This window comes from Podarcis vaucheri (genome assembly GCF_965113315.1).
Source record: "Podarcis vaucheri genome assembly, chromosome: 2".
Lineage (NCBI taxonomy): Eukaryota > Metazoa > Chordata > Lepidosauria > Squamata > Lacertidae > Podarcis > Podarcis vaucheri.
Genome location: NC_138760.1, coordinates 90,313,525 through 90,336,105, shown reverse-complemented (window position 1 = coordinate 90,336,105; position 22,581 = coordinate 90,313,525). Strand labels below are relative to the sequence as shown.

General features: G+C 43.0%; 1 protein-coding gene across 8 annotated transcripts in view; it reads right to left on the bottom strand.

Moving 5' to 3' along the window:
* MGLL (monoglyceride lipase) overlaps positions 1-21,286 on the bottom strand; it is a 76,107-nt gene extending 54,821 nt beyond the window's left edge. Inside the window, exons 1-3 of one of the 8 annotated variants that reach the window (XM_082210534.1) lie at positions 21,002-21,284; positions 19,241-19,379; positions 288-394 (exon numbers count right to left, since the gene is read on the bottom strand). In XM_082210534.1, coding sequence (XP_082066660.1) covers positions 288-394; positions 19,241-19,365 — 232 coding nt within the window. In that variant the 5' untranslated portion in view covers positions 19,366-19,379; positions 21,002-21,284. The other 7 variants (XM_082210535.1, XM_082210533.1, XM_082210532.1 and 4 more) reach the window with 7 other exon arrangements.
* Positions 21,287-22,581: the final 1,295 nt, after the last annotated feature.

The following is a 22,581-nucleotide window of genomic DNA, read 5'->3' as shown; positions in this document are numbered from 1 at the left end:
CCATATTTCACCATCCCTCCCACACACACAATCTCAAGTACAGGTTGCAATGTAAACAGCATTCCAATCAATCCTCATATTTGATTATCTCAACATTTTGGATGTAAGCAACTGCATTACACATTCATTTGGCACTCAGACAAAATAATGCAGATAGGTGGAGCCACATCAGCTGTCTTACCATTGCTTAGAATTAATTCACGGTCTCTGTTTCTAAACACCGAAGAGCATTTGACTTCATCCCTTTTGCTATCTCAGCCACACACTGTTCTTTCAATGGCACTCACCATGGTCATGGGCAAATACAAAAAAGTTGATTCCCGTCAACATCTGGGCCAAGTCATCATAGCGACAGCAGTGTTCTCCAGCACCGTGAGCAACGAACACCAGGCCCCTAAATGGAGCATCAAAGTAGAATGTGTCAATTTAGAAACCAGGGAATATAAAAGCAAACAAGCTGTGTTTAAAAGAGCAAGATTTAAAAGCTTCAGTATTGTTATTTACAAATGTTGTTTTGAAGCATTTAAAGCCCTGGGACCCAGATATTTACCAGACTGCCTTCTTCTATACCAGCCCATCCATTTACTGAGATCATAATCAGGGGCTCCCCTCCTGCCTCTTGATTTATTTATTCATTTATAAAAATATTAATACTACCTATTACAATCCATCTCAAGACAGTTTACAAATGAAAATTATACATAATATAAATGCAACTGATAACATGGCATGTGATAACTGGAGAAATAGGATGGAATGGAACTAAGCTGATCGTTCTGTTATTACATTTCTGTTTGTTGGATGGAAAGATCCCCCTCAGCTCCCCCAACATGCTGTTCCAGGGGTTCTCCTGACCCACTCTGAGTCAATTTCTGGGTGTTTGAGGATCACCTGGGGAAAGAGGGGGGCGTCCTATTGCACAAGAAGTATTTGCATAGGCTTCCGCTGACAGGATTCATTACCTGAATCCTGCCCATAGCCTTTTAAGTGCAGCCCCTCAGGTTTATTGGCCCTCATCCAGCCAACTACTGAACATTGGTTCAGCACTTGTCCAGCCTCACCTGCCTCCAATGACAGAGAAACAGAGCTGAATGTACACAGAGCTCAGTATGCCGATGACACCTCACTCCAAACCCTCTGGTGGTCTGCCAAAAGCTGCTTCATTAAAAAGCACGAAGTGGTAGATGGTAGGTAAGACAGAACCATGCTGCTTCTTTCTGAAACCAACCCCACAGGCAGGAACAGAATCACTCTGCTACCATGCCCATGTTAGCCAGATGATACCGTGGACACTCACTATTATCAAAAAATTGCTAAGAGGACAAGCAAAATACCATGGTTCACAGAATCAAAAGCCGCTGAGAGGACAGGGAGAATCAACAGGGTTGTGTTCCCCCATCTTTCTCCCAACGGAGTTAACCCACAGTCCCTGGATTTACAAATCAGTCCCTATACAAAATCCATTGAAGTTGAAAAGCGTCCCCAGATTCATTGAAAAAAATCTGGTAACCTTATGTTAAAATCTCCCTGAGTAGCCACACAACTGCTTCATGACTCATGAGAGCTGACTGATCACAAACTGAATTTTCTCTTTTCACTGGTAGCTGCAGTACAGTAGCATTCCATCCATTCAAAACATCTGGAAAAATGTAAACACTATAAAGCAGGCCTGCACAGTTTGTTACCCACCAAACTGAATGCAGACCACTAGCCACATTTGGTGGCTCCTGATTTTTTTGCTAGGCATGCCTGAGACTTTAAAAAAACAACAACAGGCAGTTGCTAAGCACCTCTCAGGCCACTGCTGGGCTGTGTTCACCATGATGGCTCAGGCCTACAGAACGGCCAAAGAAACACGTCCATCTTTTGGACACTGCAAGACCCCACTAACCACAGTGCTTCTTTTGCAGTTATTTTCATCTCCAGATGCTACAAGTCTGTTAGCAAGAAACTCTGAAATTGACACGTTCCAAGAAGAAACCAGCACAGGCAGCATGAAAGGCTTCTCTTGCACATCTTTTTTTAAAAAAAACACAAACCTCATATAAGTAACAGAGCCAAAATAGCTCTCTGCACAGCCTGAAAACTGGCTCTGCATGAATGACCTGCAATTTCTATAAACTGGATTAAAACAACAAACGTAGCCAGGAGTCAGCAAATCCTAAAGACTGCAGTTTTAAGCATGCTGGCTTGGAAACAAATTCCATTGAATCCAATGGAGTAAATGGATTTATGACTGATATGCCAACCACATGCCTAAGTTTGAGCAAGTGAGTAGGACGGCGTTTTGCTGAACCTAGCAACGTGACTAACATCGCACAGGTGTTTTATATAACACACCATGGCTGTAGTATTAGCAGCGGTTGTAAGAATTTCCAATAAGCAATGCAATTAAGTGGTGCTTGGCTTAAAGTGAGAAAGGATCCCCACAATGGTATAATTGTGAGTTTTCCATCTCTCCCCATCCCCACCACTAATAATACTCTACCTTGAGGATTTTCTGTAATACTAATGAGGTGAAAGAAGGGAGAGTCACCTTGTGGTGCAATTTTCAGATTGCCAAATCACTGGAGGTGGGTAAGGAGCCGGCTGGGCTAGTTCTTGGCCGTCTTGCAACAGATCTGGCAAAATCAACAGGTATTTTCCTCCCCGCAGCACTAAGAGAGATGGTTGGCAGCTCAACCCACTGCTACAGGCCAAGGAGAAGGGAGCAATAAAAAAATTGGCTGTCTTAAAGGTTTGCCAAGTGCACTTATACTTGGCTTGTAACTTGCCACTTTCCTATGAGAATTAACAATTTCACACAGGGAACCAGGCAGAAAAGTTCCTAAACTGAAAGAGCAGGTTTTAAAAATTCTATCAGGCTATCCAAAATATTAACACGGATCCTTAGTTAGGTGGTGAACTTACACAAACCTAAGTGAGTTACATAAGAACAGCATTGCTGGATCAGGCCTAAGGCCCACTTAGTCCAGCATCCTGTTCTCACAGTGACCAAGGTTCCAATGGAGAGTCTGAAAAAAGGATGTGAGTGAAACAGCACTCTATGCACCTGCATCCCCAACAACTGGCATTCAGCGACATGCTGCCTTTGACTATGGAGCTAGAACATAGTCATTATGGCTTGCAGTCATTGACAGCTCTATCCTCCATGAATTTCTCGAATCCTCATTTAAAACCTTGGTGACCATCACTATCCCTTGTGGTAGCAAATTTCATAGTTTAACTATCCACTGTGTGAAGAAGTAATTTATTTTGTTTGTCCTGAATATTCCAACATTCAAGGATTCTGAGTGGAAGAAAAGCTTTCCTTTTACCACACCACATATGATTTTATACACCTCTATCATGTCCCCTTCTTAGTTGCCTTTTCTCTAAACTAAAAAACCTCCAAATGCTGCAATACTTCCTCACAGGAGAGTTGCTGCCTCTCTCTTGATCAATTTGATTGCGCTTTTCTGAGCCTTTTCTTATTCTACAATATCCTTTCCGAGCTGAGGCAATCAGAACTATGCACAGTATTCTAAATGCATAATATGCATTATGATATTGGCAGATTTACCGGCAGTCCATTTCCTAATGACCCCGAACATAGCATTCACCCTTTTCATCACTGTCGCCCACAGGATTCTGTAGGAAGAACTGGATTGTGTAGAAACTATATTATCATCATCATTATTATTATTTGAATTTATATACCACCCTATTTATCAGGGATAATTCAAATATTCTCCAGAAGAAATAATAAGGATGCTTAATTCACCTTAATTACTCTTCCTAAGATAAGAGTATGCATGCTGAAGTATTCCAATTGGAAGAGAAATTGCCACCATTTGCACTTTCACCTGAAGTCAGGAATGGAAACAACACAAGCAAATACAAAGCAGGATTTGCTATCATTTTTTTAGTCCATAAACGTTACAGAAATGGTTCTCCTTTCCCCCCCCCTTCATTTCCCCCTCCCACACCAATAAAATTAATTACATAATTACTTATGCTAGTTTCGGCCACAGCAGACAGAGAGATGAACAGTATAGGTTTTAGCAAGAGCCGAACTGTAGCAGAACAGAAACAGCACTAATTGCGATGAATGCAGGATGGAATTCAGTGCCTCCTTTCATTTCGAAATGAGGGCTGCTTAACAACTACGTAGAGGGTGCTGAAAACACATCTCCACACACGGCTGCTGTAATGTGTAGATGTAGAAGCAGTTTACAGTATGGACTGGTCCCACTGCACAAAGAATATCCACACCAGTGCTGTACATTCCTGGCACAGGAAAATACTACAAAATACAGTGGTCACCATTGTTGCAGCCAAGACTCCAGTTTCCAACAGTGGCTTGTCAAATTCCTCTGAGAAGCTTAAAAGTAGGACATGAAGGCAACAGTCTCTCTCCTTGCCACTCACCAAATGTTTGCCCCCAGCAACTGGTATACAAAGATATACTGCCTCTGTTTCTGGAGGTTTCATTTAAATTTCATAGCTAATAGCAACTATCCTCCAGCCACAGCATAGACTGACATGCATGCATTATAATAATTATTGCTTTCCTTTTAATCCCTTTCTAACAATCCTTAATATATGTACACAATCCATGCCCAGAACAGGGATGTTAATGAGCTAGTCTGTTGGTGGGAGGGGCGCGTGCTAGGCCAGAGCGTTTATCATTTAAGCTTATGAATATGTTAGGGTGTGTGAGGAAAATTACAGAACCTCTTTTACTTGAAAGGTTTCAGTGCAATAACTAGACCAGTTCTAAAATAGCATTGCTGACATACGCAGAGTGAACACTTGAAATTTAAATCCCTACAGAAAGATGATGTTGGGGGTGTGTGTGGAAATCAGCTAATAGAAACTGGGGATTGATTCTGAAGCAAACTCACATTTTAACTTGCGAGAGTGTGGGTTCTCTGCAGAAGCCAATCTGGGCCCAATTCATACATTTATCTTTAAGGCAAGATTGTGAGCACAGAGATGCTTACTTCCTATTGGCTCCCAAGCCAATAAATGCATAGTTTGATCACATTGTCCCACTGAGTCATGTGAGCACCTTCTACATCAGCAAGGATGGAGGGGTGACACTGTTGTGGGAAGTATCTACATATTCTTATGTTATGTGGGAACCAGCTACAGAGGAACAGTTCTGCAGTACCAACCAGATTACTATGTCAACATCTGAATTGGAGCTCAGGCTCAAATTACAAGCTATCCTAAACAATAGCCACAAACCTAAATTTCCCAGTAATGATTTGTTAAAGAAAATGAGTGATATGATGCTATTCAGCATTCCTGATTGCCCACATTAGAGAGCTGCATAGCTCCAAATAGCTGGACTGTGCATTTCAAACTCTGCTCACTGTGAAAAGCACCATACAGTCAATAAAGCACTATCTGTCTACCTGGAGTGAGAGAGTGCAGAAGGACAGAGGTACTGTATAAACATCTGAGATTCTGAAAAACTGGTAAAGGGATGTGGTGCAGTCTTCAAAATTACTTGCGCCTGGAAAAAGTGGAATGCTTCCAATTAAGACATGACATATTCAGGCAGCCATCCTGTACCTAGCTACAGCTTAAGCTAAATCTTATTGAATTAAGAGGTTCAATTGTCCATAGCAGAGTGCAAGGTTCAAAATATCTCTTGAGCATGGGACTACCCAAGATCATTTTTTTTTCTATCTCTGCATTCGTATTTCTCCAAGTCTTGAGTTTTCCAGAGCTAACTTAAAGCAGTATGAACAGCTTAGGAAATTTGAACTAGTGGTATCTGGGGCCATAAAACAGTTTTAGCACTACATAAACTAGCAATGTATGCGGCCATAAATACTGAATGTTTCCCACAGTGGTATTGCATACAGCCGAATCACAATCTTGAAGTCCTATGTGACAAGAATCAAATTTCAAGTATTGATTTCTTTCCAAAGAGAAAGGCAGTTGTGCATTTTTAAACTGCATAGAGAATAAGCACGACAGTGTATGAAAAACCTGTGTATGAAACCAGTGTATGAAAAACCTGCACTAAGACTGCCCAGCTGCATTCTGTGACTCTGCTGAGAAAGGGGGTATGACATGAGGAAATACTCTGCTGTTTTAGTGTCAGAGAGAAGCATAAGCCTGGGGTCTTAAAAGCATGTTCCTTTCATATTTCACAGACATACATATACAGGGCGAGTCCTTTAAAAGAGGCCCCATGGAGACAGAGTACACAAGTTTCACGGGGCCTCTTTTAAAAGACTCACCTGTATTGTGCATACACTGACACGTGAAAAGTAACATTAAAAAATGAACCCTGAAATACAACATACAACAATTCTGCTAAGTCAACCGTTAGAAGAACATGTGCTTTAAGGGCTGAGTCATGGTTTCATGTTGTTTTAAAGGGTGCAACAGATTTGGCAGTTATTCTTGCTTACGCTAGATGCTATGTTAGTCCACAGCTGACTTACAGTTAACTCGTCTGATTAACAATCCTTAAAAGCTGACAAATAAATTGGACTATCCACAGCGGAGTAATATTTTTAAAAATACCTAAATTATGTAAAACGCTTTAAAATTTCTGTGAACTGCTTAGAGGCTTTGATGATTGAACAGTATGGAAATCCTGTTAAATAAATATATACAGTGGTACCTTGGGTTTAAGAACAGCTTAGCTGATGAACAACTTGAATTAAGAATGCTGCCAATCCGGAAGTAGGTGTTTTGGTTTGTGAACTTTGCCTTGGAAGCAGAACATGTTTCGCTTCCAGTTGAGTGTGTTCCATTTGTAAATTGAGCCCCCGCTGCTATGGGAAAGCATGCTTTGGTTTAAGAACGCTTTGGTTTAAGAACAACTTCCGGAACGGATTAAGTTCATAAAACAAGGTACCACGGTACATACATACAAGGTACCACATACATGCGTACATCCATACATACCAAAAGTAGATTTGGTAAGATCTTTTGTCAGAAAAATAAATTTTGTCAAATTCAGTAGGACTTTATTTTTACATAACTGTATTTAGGTTCAAACTGCTAGCGGTATCATTGTGTATGTACTGTATCATTATTTACTTGAAATTCTCTCAGATCTTCAGCACAGATTTCTTTTTAAGGGTTAACAATGGCTGCATGCATATCAGGCAGAAAAAGAGAGTTAAGTGTCCAAAAGAAAATGGATTTCCTGAGCTGGATGTCTCACGGTCACTTCTGACCTACTGTGAGGGGAGGCCCATGGCCTAACGGCACAAGAGAAGACCATGTCTGAGGCAACACTTCAGTCATGGTATCCCCTCCACTTTGAGATAAGGCAGAGATAATTGTTGCTGATTTTCGGCACTGCCAAAAAAATACACCTTTTTGCCCAGGTTTTTGGGCACAGCAGGGGGAATTGAGTAAACACTCCACTGTCTACTAGTGATGGTCAGCTGCAATCTTATAATTGTTTTGTTATTTTACAGTGTGTTAAGATGTAACACACCCTTGGATCAATGGAACTGATGAAGGGAGGAATGCAAATTGAACAAACAAACAGATGAATACTGTATTATCTTAAACTGGTTCTTGACATGGAGCACTGCACTGAGGTTACACAAACAATCCTGTAACCTTTTACCCTATGTTCATTATTCTAGGGGGGGAAACTAAGAGCACTAAGAGTATCCAGTAGATGGATAGAACTAAGCTAGACCAAGCAGCCAGTGAGATGGGAGAAGTCCCCAAATATGGGATCAAAAATCAGGGAACATTGGAATTCATTTCTGTACCCAAACTGAAAACAGAAAAGGAAATCAATCCTCATTTGTAGCATAGCTGGCAACTGCTGAACCAAAACATACATGCACACCTACAACAATGCCAAAATAACGACTCTCGCATAAGCCTCAAGCTGTTATTCATTTATAGGAGAGCTGTGCTTTATGGGGTTCTCTTTCATCGAAGGCAGAAAAATTATAGCACATTTAAAAAGGCACTGCGCAGAAGCCTCAACATCCTATGAACTTCTCTAATTTTAACCCTGCCTGTGCTGTATCCTACAGCTTCCTTACACTGGGGATGCAAATGGTGAAAATGATAGTAATTATGTAAGTAATAGAAATGATTATACTACCGCAGTTATATGTATATATATCCCAGTAATTTAAAATGGGAAATACGTGCAAGGATGCGCACACAGCGTCATAAAAATTCCAGGGGGGAAACACACTTAGTTGTTACATCTCAAGGTAAAGGGACCCCTGACCATTAGGTCCAGCCGTGACCAACTCTGGGGTTGCGGCTCTCATCTCGCTTTATTGGCTGAGGGAGCCGGCATACAGCTTCCGGGTCATGTGGCCAGCATGACTAAGCCGCTTCTGGCAAACCAGAGCAGCGCACGGAAACGCCGTTTACCTTCCCGCCGGAGCGGTACCTATTTATCTACTTGTACTTTGACGTGCTTTCGAACTGCTAGGTTGGCAGGAGCTGGGACCGAACAATGGGAGCTCACCCCGTCGCGGGGATTCGAACCGCCGACCTTCTGATCGGCAAGTCCTAGGCTCAGTGGTTTAACCCACAGCGCCACCCGCGTCCCTCGTGTACATCTTACTGACATAAATTAAAAGTACATGCTCACAGCCTAACCCTACATGACAGGGGGTTGGACTATATGACTCATGTGGTTCCTTCCAACGCTACAATTCTAGAATTCTATGACAGGTACTGTGGATGGGGAACCTCCAGGTGTTGTTGGACTCCATTTCTCACAAGCCACAGTCGGCAGAGCGGTCAGAGATGATGGGACAGTAGTCCAACGACATCTGTAGAGCACCAGGTTCCCTGCTTCTGCTGTGGGGACTGTAGCCGTTATACTTATGCCATGTCTATCGTACAGCAGCGAACCTTCGGCCCTCCAGATGTTGCTGAACTACAGCCTCCATCATCCCTGGTGAGTGGCCATGCTTGCTAGGGCTGATGGGAGTTGTAGTTCTGTAACCTGTGGAGGGCCAAGGGGTCCCCACACCCATCATACAGCGTAGATGTGGAAAACTACCTTATACCTGGTCAGAGCATTGGTCTAAATAGTTCAGTTCTGTGAGCTGCTCTTCAGCAGTCCAGCTTGGAGATGCAAGGGACTGATCCCAGGAAACTTTGCATGCAAAGCCTGAGCTCCACCACTGAGCTACTGCCCTTCTCAAAACCTTCCTACTGCATGGCCTTTGTCCATGCATGTCCATCTGCAATCATGGTATAATAAATTTATTATTATTATTATTATTATTATTATTATTATTATTATTATTATTATTATTATTATTTCTGCTTGTTTTTACTAGGCCCACCAAGGCTAAAGAACGATGTGATGTCACAGGGATTGGCTTACAGCCAGGATGCGCTAGATGCGTCCTCAGTCTGATCCAAGACTGTTGTTTTTAGGCTTTCTAGGGTCTCCCTTCAACACAAGGAAGGACAACAGAGAAGGAAGTGTGTGCAGGAAATGGCAGAAGCTGAAGTGGGAGAATAATAATAATAATAATAATAATAATAATAATAATGCACATCAAAATGTTGGGAGGGGAATTTTACTTGTACCTGACTGGGCTCACTAGCTGAGTATTCTGCAGCCACATGCTCTGAAAGAAGCTTTCTGTGACACTTCTGTCTCTGCCTGCGGCATACTGTGGATTGAACACGCTAATCTGAGAAGGATGGTTCTGCTTGGTACCAGGGTGTTGAACTAAATAATATTTTTTGTCTCTCTTGTTTCTAATATTGTTTTATTACTCTCCAATAGGTATGAGAATTCTGTCTGGGTTAATAACAGCAGCAAAAATCAAGACTCTTATGTGCTGTTCTTCTCTGCCCCCAAATGTACAGATAATTATTTACAGTTGGGTAACTGATTGATTAATCAGGTGAAGCTGCCCAACTCATCAGCTAAAACCCCTTTAATCTACTAAGATTTCATTCTAATATCCCAGGCTATATGCTGTCGCCATGGCATATTATGAAGGTCAGGGCTAGGTTATATTCTAAAAATCTCAGCTGCTGTCTTCTTTCTTTTTCTCAAGTAGAATTCTGCATCTTGTGATTGGAGGAATATGACTGAAAATCAGAGCTCCCACAATGGACAGAGCTTCATCCACATCAATGGGATTTCAGCGCTGGGATATTAATCACACTGCTGAAGTGCAGAACACCACACTGTTATATACACTTACTTGAGAGTAAGTTCTACTAAATATAGTGGAGCCTGCTTCAGAGTAGATATGTAAAGGACTGGGTCACACAACCCCACTTTAAAATGACATTTAGGCATTCAGTTGGCTTTGAATTGTGGCCACTGTGTATAACTCTATTTTTCACATTTGAGGGCAACATTTTCATAATGAAGTCATAAAACAGACTGAAGTTGAATCCTGACAAGACAGAAGTACTGTTTTGGGGGGATGGGGTGGGCAGATGTGGGGGACTCCCTGGTTCTGAACAGGGTAACTGTGCCCCTGAAGGACCATGTGCACAGCCTCTGAGTCATTTTGGACTCGCCGCTGTCCATGGAGGCGCAGGTCAATTCTGTGTCCAGGGCAGCTGTTTATCAGCTCCACCTGGTACGCAGGCTGAGACCCTACCTGCCACAGACTGTCTCGCCAGAGTGGGGCATGCTCTAGTTATCTCTAGCTTGGACTATTGCAATGCGCTCTATGTGGGGCTACCTTTGAAGGTGACCTGGAAACTACAACTAATCCAGAATGACTGGGAGCGGCCACCGAGACCATATAACACCGGTCTTGAAAGACCTACACTGGCTCCCAGTACGTTTTTGAGCACAATTCAAAGTGTTGGTGCTGACCTTTAAATCCCTAAATGGCCTCGGTCCAGTATACCTGAAGGAGTGTCTCCACCTCCATCATTCTGCCCGGACACTGAGGTCCAGCGCCGAGGGCCTTCTGGCAGTTTCCTTGCTGCGAGAAGCCAAGTTACAGGGAACCAGGCAGAGGGCCTTCTCGGTAGTGGCACCCGCCCTGTGGAACACCCTCCCACCAGATGTCAAAGAGAAAAATAACTACCAAACTTTTAGAAGACATTTGAAGGCAGCCCTATTTAGGGAAGCTTTTAATGTTCAATAGGTTACTGTATTTTAGTGTTTTGTTGGAAGCTGCCCAGAGTGGCTGGTGAAACCCAGCCAGATGGGTGGGGTATAAATAATAAATTATTATTAATTATTATTATTATTATTATTATTATTATTATTATTATTATTATTATATGATATATGCTGTGAGCCACCCAGAATGCAATGGCACTGCACCGATTACAGGTAAGCATGTTACCCTCTGTGTCTGGAGGCTCTCACAGTAAAGATAAAAACATGTTTGTTTACAATCCAAAGGATTTTTAAATGCATGGCCCTACTAAATTTAATGCCGACCTGTCATCTATTGTTTATAAATGGACAGCATGAAGCAGAATTCTTAATTTGAAGTTTAACTATTCCATATGTACCACTAAGTCAGTGAGATACTGATCTCTCTAAAGTTTAATTACTTACCGCTTCCCCAATACCTTTTTCTCCCTCTGGCCTGGCACAACAAAGAAACTATGTCTCTGCGCATGTTTGACAGACAAGTCTAAAACCTTGCACTGAATAACAACGGAGGAAACGTTATTAAAATATTCCCTTGCAGCCCACAAACTGGCTAAAAGCACTGACAGACTAGAAAATTACATTTGCTCTCCATTTTCAGAAAGGACCATATTTTGCACCCTTGGAGCCTCCTAACCTGGGGCGAGGGGGACTTAAGATATATATAGTACTCACCTCTGTATTTCGCTAGATCAGGGACTTTCTTTAAAAGAGGTTACTAATCATTCTTATCTTTAAACCACACAATTTGTTTTCATCTGGCACCTTCTCCTTATCTGGCCGTCACCATCTATACGCATTAACGGAGTGCAAAATCTTTCTACAAATGGATTTACTACAAGTATTAGGACAAACCCAAAGCAAGAGTGAGCTCTTGGCCTATACTTAAAATGTGGTACATTTCCTTCCATTACTTGATCAGTATCATCATGCAGTAATTTCCAGCTGAAAAGTGGAAGTAACATTTGGAGTCACTTGGCAGAAAACCTTCCTAGAGGAAAATTTACTGAAGTTCAGCTCTTTTTGTATGTGGGCTGTTCGTTTTTCCCTTGCTGGGAAATCAGTGGCTAGCTTGTATCTTTTATTTGGGATTTGGCCCTTTAAGAAAAGAAAAAGATATGTGCATCTGAAAATCTACACTATATATAGTCACCTCCATCTTCCCTGTTCAACCCCTGTAACACTGTGCCCACAAAGGATTGCTGCTTTCCTTATTAGTAAAGAGACAAGCTGAGAACTACAAACACTCACAGTGGGTGGATACAGAAAAGGCAGGAGAAAGCCGGACCTGTTCCCAGCCCTTTGTCCCTCCACTTGTATGAGGTCCCTTTGCCAGCGTTCTCCATGGGGACACAAATCTAAGGGCCACACTACGCAAGATGTTCTGCAAGCCTTTAGTTCTATCTTATTGTAACGAATACCTAGCATATAAGGTGGGGAGGACAAAGCTTTACATCAGTTTCATTGCTGATTAATTTAAAAATGTTTTATTTCTTGCTAGCCACTGTGACAGCTTTGTTACAGGGCAACCTATAAATACTGCAAGCAAATAATAAACGAATAAAGCAAATAAGCTGGCACCAGGTCAAAATTTCCACCAGATGCTTGTTTGGCATTCTTGCAGAGTGGAAGGTAGAGCAAAAAAGGGCTGCATCTTTTTTTTGTTTCTAACCAGTTTTCCATTAGGAACCTAGGACGCTGCCTTGTAGTGAGTCAGCCCATTGGTCCAGCCAGCTCAGTACTGTCCACACTGAATGGCAGCAGCTTGTATAAGAAGCTTTGTTGTTGTTTTTTATTATTGTGAACTGCTCTGTGATCCTCAGGCGAAGGGTGGTATAGAAACTTGACTATTATTATTATTTTGGGGTGGTGGTTGGTTAGCATTAGAAAAGAAGGAGGAAGCAGAAGACTCTAGTCTAGTATCACTTTTCTTTTCTTTCTTTAACAACAACAAAATTGCCATTGCTTCAGTCAGCAACTCATTAGCATTATTTTCTTCCTTACAAGGGCCCAATGTGAATGATGCCATATCATTACATAATGCCATCTGCAGGGGCATTTTTTTGGGGGGAGGTGGGGAAGATAATTTTAAAAATGAAACTGCTACCATCTGAACATGGTTCTAGACGAAACAATTGTAATATGACTGACTGTTTGGTCATGGGGGGATTTCTGTCATCATGAAGACAGCCCCTGCAGAAGCATCCGTAAGTGGAGACTGCCTGCAAGGATTCCCCCACCTCCCAGTGTCTGTCATGCTAGAGACCTGTGTTCCAAGACATCTTCATGGTGTCATTAACCATGATTCATGGACCAGCTTGTTTGCCTTCTTTCATGGGTTTTCCCACTGCAAAACAAAGACAGATTTGTTTTTATGGAGCATTCTTGTGGCAACTGGGGAAAAATTATTGCACTAATGAGGCCTGTTTGAGCATCAACAGCGAGATGAGAAGCAGGACTTCTGTATGTTTTTAAAAAAATATCTTCTTATTTTGAAGCTGGGTTTTTTCCATCGTTGAGTCGAGAAAAAAATCATAAAGGGTGTCCCACTGAAAATTAACAAGGCAGTCGCCATGGTGCAGAGGAATGCAGTAACACTAAGAGGAACTGAATAGATAAGATGACTCCCTGGGAAAGAAGAAAGACTCAAAGCTACTCATGACATTGAGATATAGATGTGATGGGGTGCTGATTTGCCAGTGCTAAGTCTCCTCCTGCCTGCAATTATGTACTACTCCTAAAACACATAACTACTTCTCTGCAATATCTTCAGCCGGCCTAACACAACAATTTACATAGTATACTATTTCAGATTAAACACATTAGGAAGAAATCTAGCTGGACTGAATAATAAATAACAGCATACGTAAACACCTTGGTCTCTCCAGATGCCAAAAACCTTTTGTATCCCCCTACTTTCAAGGCTTCACTAACACTGGCATTGATCCAACACAAGCATCATTATCTCATCTTCAATTAATAGATGGTAGGAGACAAGGGACACTCAGATAGCAACCCTATCTACACTTAATAGGGAGCAAGTCCCATTGAACTCATTGGGACGTGTTGGGCCAGGAGCCAAGCCTACTCTCCTAAATGCTGCCACCACCCCTAGCTTTAGGTCTGAAGGAAAGATAGTTATCTTTACAAGAGATTTGTAGGTGAACCAGAAATTGCTCCTTTATCCACAGAGACGTCAGGCAGACAGTAGTTTATTCAAAGATTGTATGTTTATAAAGACCCCTTTCTCTAATAATAACATAAGCAAGTTATATAAGAAAAGGGTAGGCTCTCTTGATGGACAGTTCACCAGATGAGTTCAGGCACTGCCCTAAGTGCAATGCACGGCCTTCAAAGTATCAATAGCACACTCCTCCTTCTCCGAGTACGGAATGATTACGTTGTTATTACCATTAATTTATATACTGCTTTTTAAACCAAAGTGTCCCCCAAAGAGTTTAAACACACATGCAAACGCAAACAAATGATTCTATGAAACACACACACGTACAATAAAATGCTGTATATCAATTTGATCTTTTATTGTGTTTTTAATATTTTGTTGTGAGCCACCCAGAGTGGCTGGGGCAACCTAGTCAGGTGTGTGGCATATAAATAATGAAATTATTATTCTTATTATTCAGCAAGCAAAACAGTGTAAGACAGCAACATCACAACACAGGAGGATTAAACAGGGCTCTCCCTAAACCTACATAACTAACACTTAGGGGCTAGAAACTTGAATAGGCAATAATAAATAGTAAAAGAAGCCTAACCCACTTAGAAGAATTAAGGCTTCAGGGTGAACAAGTAAACAATGGAAATAATGGTAAAAAAGGAAATGCTTCCAAATATCAATAGCTGTCAAGTACAATCCTTCAAAAGCTTAGGACAAAAAAAGGACCAAAAGAAGCTTTGCTTCTTTAGAATGACCAAATGAGCCCTTACACAATGATTCTCTCCAATGCCTGCTGGTTGGTTTCCATGTTTGAAAGAAGAAATTGAAAGTTGCTCAGTTGCTCTACTACTACACCTGAAGCTAAGAGCCAAAGGCCCAGAGAAGGTCTCTACCTTAAATGGTGTGTGCTTGTGTTCAAAGGGAAAACCATTTCCAAAGACATTAAAAAAAACCAAAAAACGGTACTGTATATGATTCACTTTAGGACATTAAACATGAAAAGTGGCTGGCCCATAGTCTCAAAAAAGTAAGCATAATTTTTAACTCAGGAGACTCAGATGGTTTATGCAGTCATAAACAGTCACCAAAAAATGTAGCTATTTATGAAGCGCTTAACAGATTTGACTGATTTTCTAGAAGACCAGAAAACCAAATGCAACAAAATGAACATGGGAGGGGAGAAGAGGGTATTTTATTGTAATGTGAGGTGTATATTCTCTACATGTGGCAAGCAGGGGTTTTCTAGCCTTTATTAGAAAGACTTGGCTTAACTAATATTGAAAACCTATAGTAGGGGAATGTGCTTTTTCTCCCCTCAGCCCAGCCGCCCCTAGGAAGAGTTTACAATTTTCCTGCATTAATGATTACCTGAACTTCCAAACATTGCTGAACTACCTCGAACTTGTTCTTTCACTGTGTAGCTATAGCTTCAATTATATTGGGTAATTGTACCTACTTTCCTGCGAGCGATCTGTGTGCTGCTTTAATTAAAACAAACAGTGTTTCTCTCATTATTAGAAATGAAACAGCAAGACTAAATTAACCCAACCCAGATTACACACCAAACAGACTGCAACATAACATTTCAAATGGATTTTGACATATTTTCCCACAGATCAAGTTCAACAAGTTGAACAGCTTCTGCAATTGGAAAGACACATCTGCATCGCCCTGTTGAGATACCTGAGCAGTGAAAGCAAAAAACCACCCCACATCCTAAGTGAAAACGTCTAGTCTACCTTAGAGCCTACAGCCTGGTGATCACCACCTTCAAAGCAAAATTGTATTTTTCACTGTGGTTGTTGGCTCCTGGGTTTGTATACTGAATATAGTGGGAGATGGGGAGATACAGGTAAGTCAGCACTTCACTCAAGACAGGCCACAGGCATGTGGACCAACTGGATGAAACACAATTCCGCACAGATCCAGACATTATTCACTTGCACCTTGCACCAGTGTATAAAGTCCCTTCCTCTCCTTTCTTCCCTTTGCTCCAGAGGTTTGGGGAACCCCAAGAAGCAGATTTGAAGAACGCAAGAGAGGAAAGAGGGAGAGCGTGCAAAATCCTTGCACCACTGGAACACTTGCCGTAACACTACATGGAATTCTATCCTAAACTTCATGAGACTTAATGTTTCTATGCATGTGTGTCAAGTTGGGGAAGTTTACATGTGGTGGCTTTCTCATTTTATATTCACAAGGGGAGGTGTATGTGTGAAGCAATTGCCGCTTTAAAGATTCAAAAGTTGCTATGTCACAGAAAAATGCCTGAAACTTACCTAGCAAGTTCTAGAGTTTTTTTCTTATGAACACTTAGTCCAACCCTATACTCAATAGGATCAAGGTAAAGCAAAACAAAACAAAAAAAAGTCACAAAATATAACTGTCTTCCTTCTGGGTTTGAACCCCCATCAGATTAACAGAACGGTAAAATTGACCCAAGGCTCCTCAGTATTATTATAGTTTATCATTAATAATTAGACAAAAGCCGCAGTGCTTCTAAAGAAGAAGCAGGGAATTAAAGGATGCTTTGGAAAGTGTCCAGGAATGTGTTTTCTCCAAGTATCCTAGTATTTCAAGATTGTCCCATGAAAGTCGGATGCGGCTGATAAATTATTATTCAGCAACCTACAATTTCCCTCTCTCACACATAACTCACAATACATCAGAAGCTAAAAATAAACGGCTCCACACACTTAAGAGCCACTTGTAAGTGAGCAGCCCTGATCCTGTTTACTTTGTTGTCACAAAACTAGGGCAATCTTGTTCTCAATTAACCACTTGGTGTGTGCAGACACCAAGCTACCAGGAGGAACGAAATGCCAAGTTCTAACTTTCACTGCTTTGCCATCCTTTCATTTCTTGATCAAAGACTCATGTGAGCACCACTAATTTGCTAAGAAATTAAACATGAAAGGGGAATGCAATTCTGCAACTCACTGAAGAACACTGTGGGCAGTTAATGATTAATTAGCATTATAATACGTGACAGGCTGGTTTCACAGAAGCAGCTTGTTTTGATTCTGAATTTGTTCAGTAGAGGAAATCTTTAAGGATGATGCCAGAACTCCTGTGGCAAGCAGTGCCAGTAAGTTACCCTCAGGTTTGGCAGAACTGCCACATGGATCATGTAGTTAAAGTCTGGCCAAGGTAGATGCTTTACAGACAACTCCAAATCTTGTAAGGTTTGTCCACTGACCCTGGGAGGACTCAGGATAGAGCCTCTAAAATGAACACATCCTTGACTTACAAGTTGCAAAAACAAAAACAAAACAAACCCAGGTGCAAGCTGCTGAAGCAATTCATTTGAAATGATACAGAAGTACCATTTCGGAGGATGGCTTCTGTATGCTGTAAACAACAAAGCACAAGGATTCTACAGGTTTTGTTTCTAGGTGAAAGGTTGAAAGCTTAAGGTAGGCCTTGAATGATGACAAAATTACGCTAATGGATGCTTTTCATGAATGATATGGGACACAATGCACTAAAGACAGCAGCTTATAAGAAGAATCAGGAGTCCTTTTTATTCAAAGAACTGCTTTAGTATCCCCAGACTTCAGCAGTTCACAAGTTTTATATGCTAAATAACTGAAGGCAGGAGGAACATAAAACGTCCACAGTCAGATCAATAGTCCACTGAGCCTTGTAACCTCTCTCTTAGGCTCACAGGAAAACACTAGCCAATGATCTTCATAGCTTCAAAAGCTAATGGGAAAGATCACCTAGATCAATTACTTCGTGCTTGCCCCATTGCTGCTCTTCCCATTTTCTAGAAGTGCTGCTGGAGACAAATTCATAGTCTAGAATGGATCATTGCTCTCACACAATATGGAAGTTTTATGTTCCTGTCTTCAGCCAGGTGTCGCATCATGCAAAGCTTAACTACTGTAGTTGGGGTAGCTACAGAATCCACTGAGACAGGAAAGCTGAATTCCCTACTGTTCCTTGGGTAACCATTTTCCAAATATGATTTCTTGCCTTGCAATGTAAAAATAAACAGAGCTTATCCTGTTCGCCTGCAGAAAAGACAAATAGCAGAACAATAGTCTCACTCTTCTATATGTAACTCTCCTCCATTGCTGGAGCTGGCATTTATATTCAACAAGCCAGCTTCAGTAGAGAAAAAGGACAGAAATAACAAAAAATGAGGAAAATCCACATAAGTCCACCTAGAGTGCAATATTCATGCTTCCTGAAGGACCATATCCAAGAGGTCATTATTCTGCAGGGGATTATGAAAAGGGGATTATCTAAATGACTGATTATTTAGTAATTTTGACTGTTATTTGAGCCTATCTTCAGGGCTCTTGAGTTCCAGTAGAACCCTATGGCCAAGCTAAAGAGTCATCTCAGTACACAGCTACCATTAGGAAAAGTAAATAATCATGCAACATGTGGGCAAACTTGCCATTGAACTGAGATGTATAACCATTTTAACTTGGCTCTGAAGTTTTTACTTACTTGCCCTAAAATAATGGTAAGGACTGTGCAACCTGAAGCTTCACACAGCTCTGAAACTCAACAGTGTTTGATTAACATATTTATTTACATGTTGAATTTTCTCACGGCATTTGGTTTCACTGGGTTAAGAAACAGAACTGTTCCAATCTTCCAAGCCTTACTCATGTGAGTTGCTTTTAAGGCCTATTCTAATGAGTAGGAGGATGAATGATTAATAGACAGCTCCTCTCTTACCGCAACAGCATGCAATGCCTTACTCAAGATGGGCTTACCAATAGTTATATTAGTGCAATATTTCAACATGCAACATTACTCCATCACAAATACTGAAGGATCAAGGGTGTTACAGCCTTTGAAGTGAAGTTGCTTGGGGCAAGGATCTGTTTGACAAAGAACACATTCTTTGTGCTACTCTCTGTACAGCAGAACAAACAGGAGTGAAGCTGAATGAAAGGTGTCTTATTTATTTACACACAAGAAATGCTCCCCTTTGCAGTGCTCACCTTGGTGGGGTGGATGGCTTCCAGTATCTGCAGAAAAGGTACTGCCCATCAGCGTTGACCAAATGAGGAAGGTCCCGATATGGGACATTCTGGGGAGTCTTCCGTGGGGAACTTTCCTCTGGCATTCTAGAAGAGTGACCTACAAGGTGTGGAAAGAGGAAATACACACTTTTTAGGCATAATTGCTGGAAAGAGTCGGCATGCAAAGGAATCCGTGAATACCATACAAGGAAGAGTGTAATCCACAGATCAACTTGCACTATCCAAGTAAACCTCTTCCACTTTCCAAAGATGCACAAACCTAGGCTGGATTTCTTCTGCTCCATGCAACTGCTCTGCAGACTGAAGACTCACATTTTCTTTTTGCAGGAAGAAAATGCTCAAAGGGTAGAAAGGAGAAAGAGCACCCAACCACACTGCCTCATTATGGCTTGTAGTCCCCCCCCCCCCTCATCTCCCATCTGTGTTTATTTTCCATCAGTTTAGGGAAGCGGATCTTACACACACAAAAAAGATTTTAGCTGCAATCAAGTGCAAATTGTGAAGCTCCTGTATGGATACAAGAAGCCAGCTGCATAAAAGATTCATCGTCTCTCTTTTTTAAAAAAAACAACACACATATCTCCAAAGAACGGCACAAGAGACACTGTAATGAGGTGACTGACACTGCCTTGTTGCTATGATCCTTTCTGACATGTGAGGGAAGGGAGGGTAAAAGAAAAGCCCATACAGAACGTCGTAACAAACCTGATTTCATCCTGTGCACGGTTTGCCGGCATTGCAAGTCAAATGCAATCAAGGAGAGCGCTCTGCACGTCGCCGAGGAGCCGCAGGAACACCCCGCCTAACACCCAGCACCCCGCTAGTGGCTAGATCAATTCTTCACCGTTGCAAACGGCAGCTAACTGAGCCGCTACCAGCAGCAATGCTCACTTCCCACCCCTCCTTTGCAAGCTCCTGTGCTCTACAGGGGCTGGGCTGCCTGCGATCGGTTCTCGCTCTAGCTCTTCCCCCTCCCGCGCTCCTCTTTGCAAGCGCTCTCTCGCAGGAGGAAACTGGTCTTAATCAATTTACCACTTCTTGCTAATTTCAACACTCCCCCACCCCGCGCCGTTCTTCTTAAGCAAATCGCGCGTGTGGGCTGGTGGGAGGAAGAAGGTGGGTGATAAAGTGTAGCCGGGGTGGGGGGAGGAAGCAAGCAAGCAAGCAACAGTCCGCTTCCCAGAAGCTGCTCTCTCTCTACTCGCACACGCGCTCGTACACAAACATCAAAGGCACCTTGAACATTCAGCCATGGACCGATTAAACTGAAAGTTCCCAGGCGGGGCCGGCTGCAGGTTGCTTTCAAACTTTGCTGCCAATACGAGGTCAAGAGAAGAGATGGAAGGGGGAGGAGAGAGATGTCTTTACTGCTGCGACCCCGGTTGGAAAATACCTGGGGTCCCTTCCTATTCCTTTCCGCAAGATCTGCTTCCAAACACCCGGGTATTAAACCCACCGGGTTACTGCATTTGAAAAGCAAGCAACCTTCCCCCCGACCGCAAGCCCTCTGCTTGTGTGTTTTAGGGCTTTAGGAAAGGCAACGGGGAGACCCGCTTTCTAAATAAGCCCCTGTTGCGGAGCAGATTCGGATCCAAGCAGGCGCCCGCCGCGAGAGGACGCGATCCGCAACTCCGCCGAGGCGCGCGCGTTGCCTTTCCCGGCGGCGGCGGAGGCGGGGATTGTGGCGGGCGGGCGGGCGAGAGGAGAGGGCTTCGTTACCAGGTGCCGAGACGCGCCGGGCTGCTTGCCGGGGATGGTGCCAGGCGCGGAGCCGCTCGCTCCGTTCGCAGGCAGGTAGACCTTACAAAGCGGCCGAGGCGCCCGAGGGGTTTATTCTAAGGCCGAGGAAATAAACGCCTTCCCTTTCTGGTAGGGCAGGCGGGCGCACAGGAGGAGGAGGAGCGGCGGCAGCAGCAGAAGGAGCTCTTCCCCACCTCCCCCGCGCCTTGCTGCGAGAGATCTTTCCACTGGTGGCCACGCGCGGAGACCTGGCTTGCTGGCCACGCCTGGGGCCGGGTGACTCCCCTGGGGCGCCTGGGCGGAGCCCTTCTTCCTCCTCCCCCGCGCCGAACCCGGAATCTTAGCGCATCGCCTTGTTGGGTGTCAAGGAGGGCAGCGCGGTGTTATTCCTCCCTGGTGGCGCCTCTCGAGGAGGAACTAAGGAGGCCTCCACCTCCGCATACCTGCCAAGCACCTCCGCCCGAGGGGTAAAGCTGCCAGTGGGCAGGTGGTGCAACTTGGCGGGGGTTCTGAGGGCAGAAGGCCTGGGCCCCGCTCAGTGGCGGACCCTGAGGCTTTTGGGGGGTGCCTCTCCGCAACCAGCAACAAGGCCTGGGTAACCATTGTTATCATCTTCACGGGGGTTGCTCCACGACAGATCACCACGTGTGTGTTTTGTTTTGTTTTTAAAAAACTTTACTACTACATTCCAGATTTTGATTAAAATTGCTGCACTGGGTTGGCTCACATGAAAAAGTCACGTGTGAATTCCCACCCCCACCCCCAAATGCCTTTATAGTTTTCAAGTTATGAGGAAGATGAAAATTAGGGAAATGTTATATACGTGCGGGAATAAAGTCGCTTCTTTATTCATCCCTCCAGGATTAGGGACCCTGAAGATTTAAGCTTCATTAGTTTCATAATAGATCTGGCCCCATTTAGGGGAAGGAGCAGGTGAGGGCCTCAAATACAGCACACTTGGCTCATAGCATTGAGGCACCACATAATACTGCTATTGAAAAGGGGTGTGGGCTGGTGGTCACAAGACCAAAGTTTAAAATTGCCTAGATCAGGGGTCAGCAAACTTTTTCAGCAGGGGGCCAGTCCACTGTCTCTCAGACCATGTGGGGGGCCGGACTATATTTTGAAGGGGAAAAAATAAACGGATTCCTATGCCCCACAAATAACCCAGAGATGCATTTTAAATAAAAGGACACATTCTACTCATGTAAAAACACCAGGCAGGCCCCACAAATAACCCAGAGATGCATTTTAAATAAAAGGACACATTCTACTCATGTAAAAACACCAGGCAGGCCCCACAAATAACCCAGAGATGCATTTTAAATAAAAGGACACATTCTACTCATGTAAAAACACTCTGATTCCCGGAACGTCCGTGGGCCGGATTTAGAAGGCGATTGGGCCAGATCCGGCCCCCGGGCCTTAGGTTGCCTACCCATAGCCTAGATGCATCCCTGACTAGTTATTCTAAACAAGGGGAAGGAGCACCAGCACTGATTTACAGAGCCCCCTCCCCAATACATTTTGTGGCATCCTCTCTCAACCGCTCATTTTTG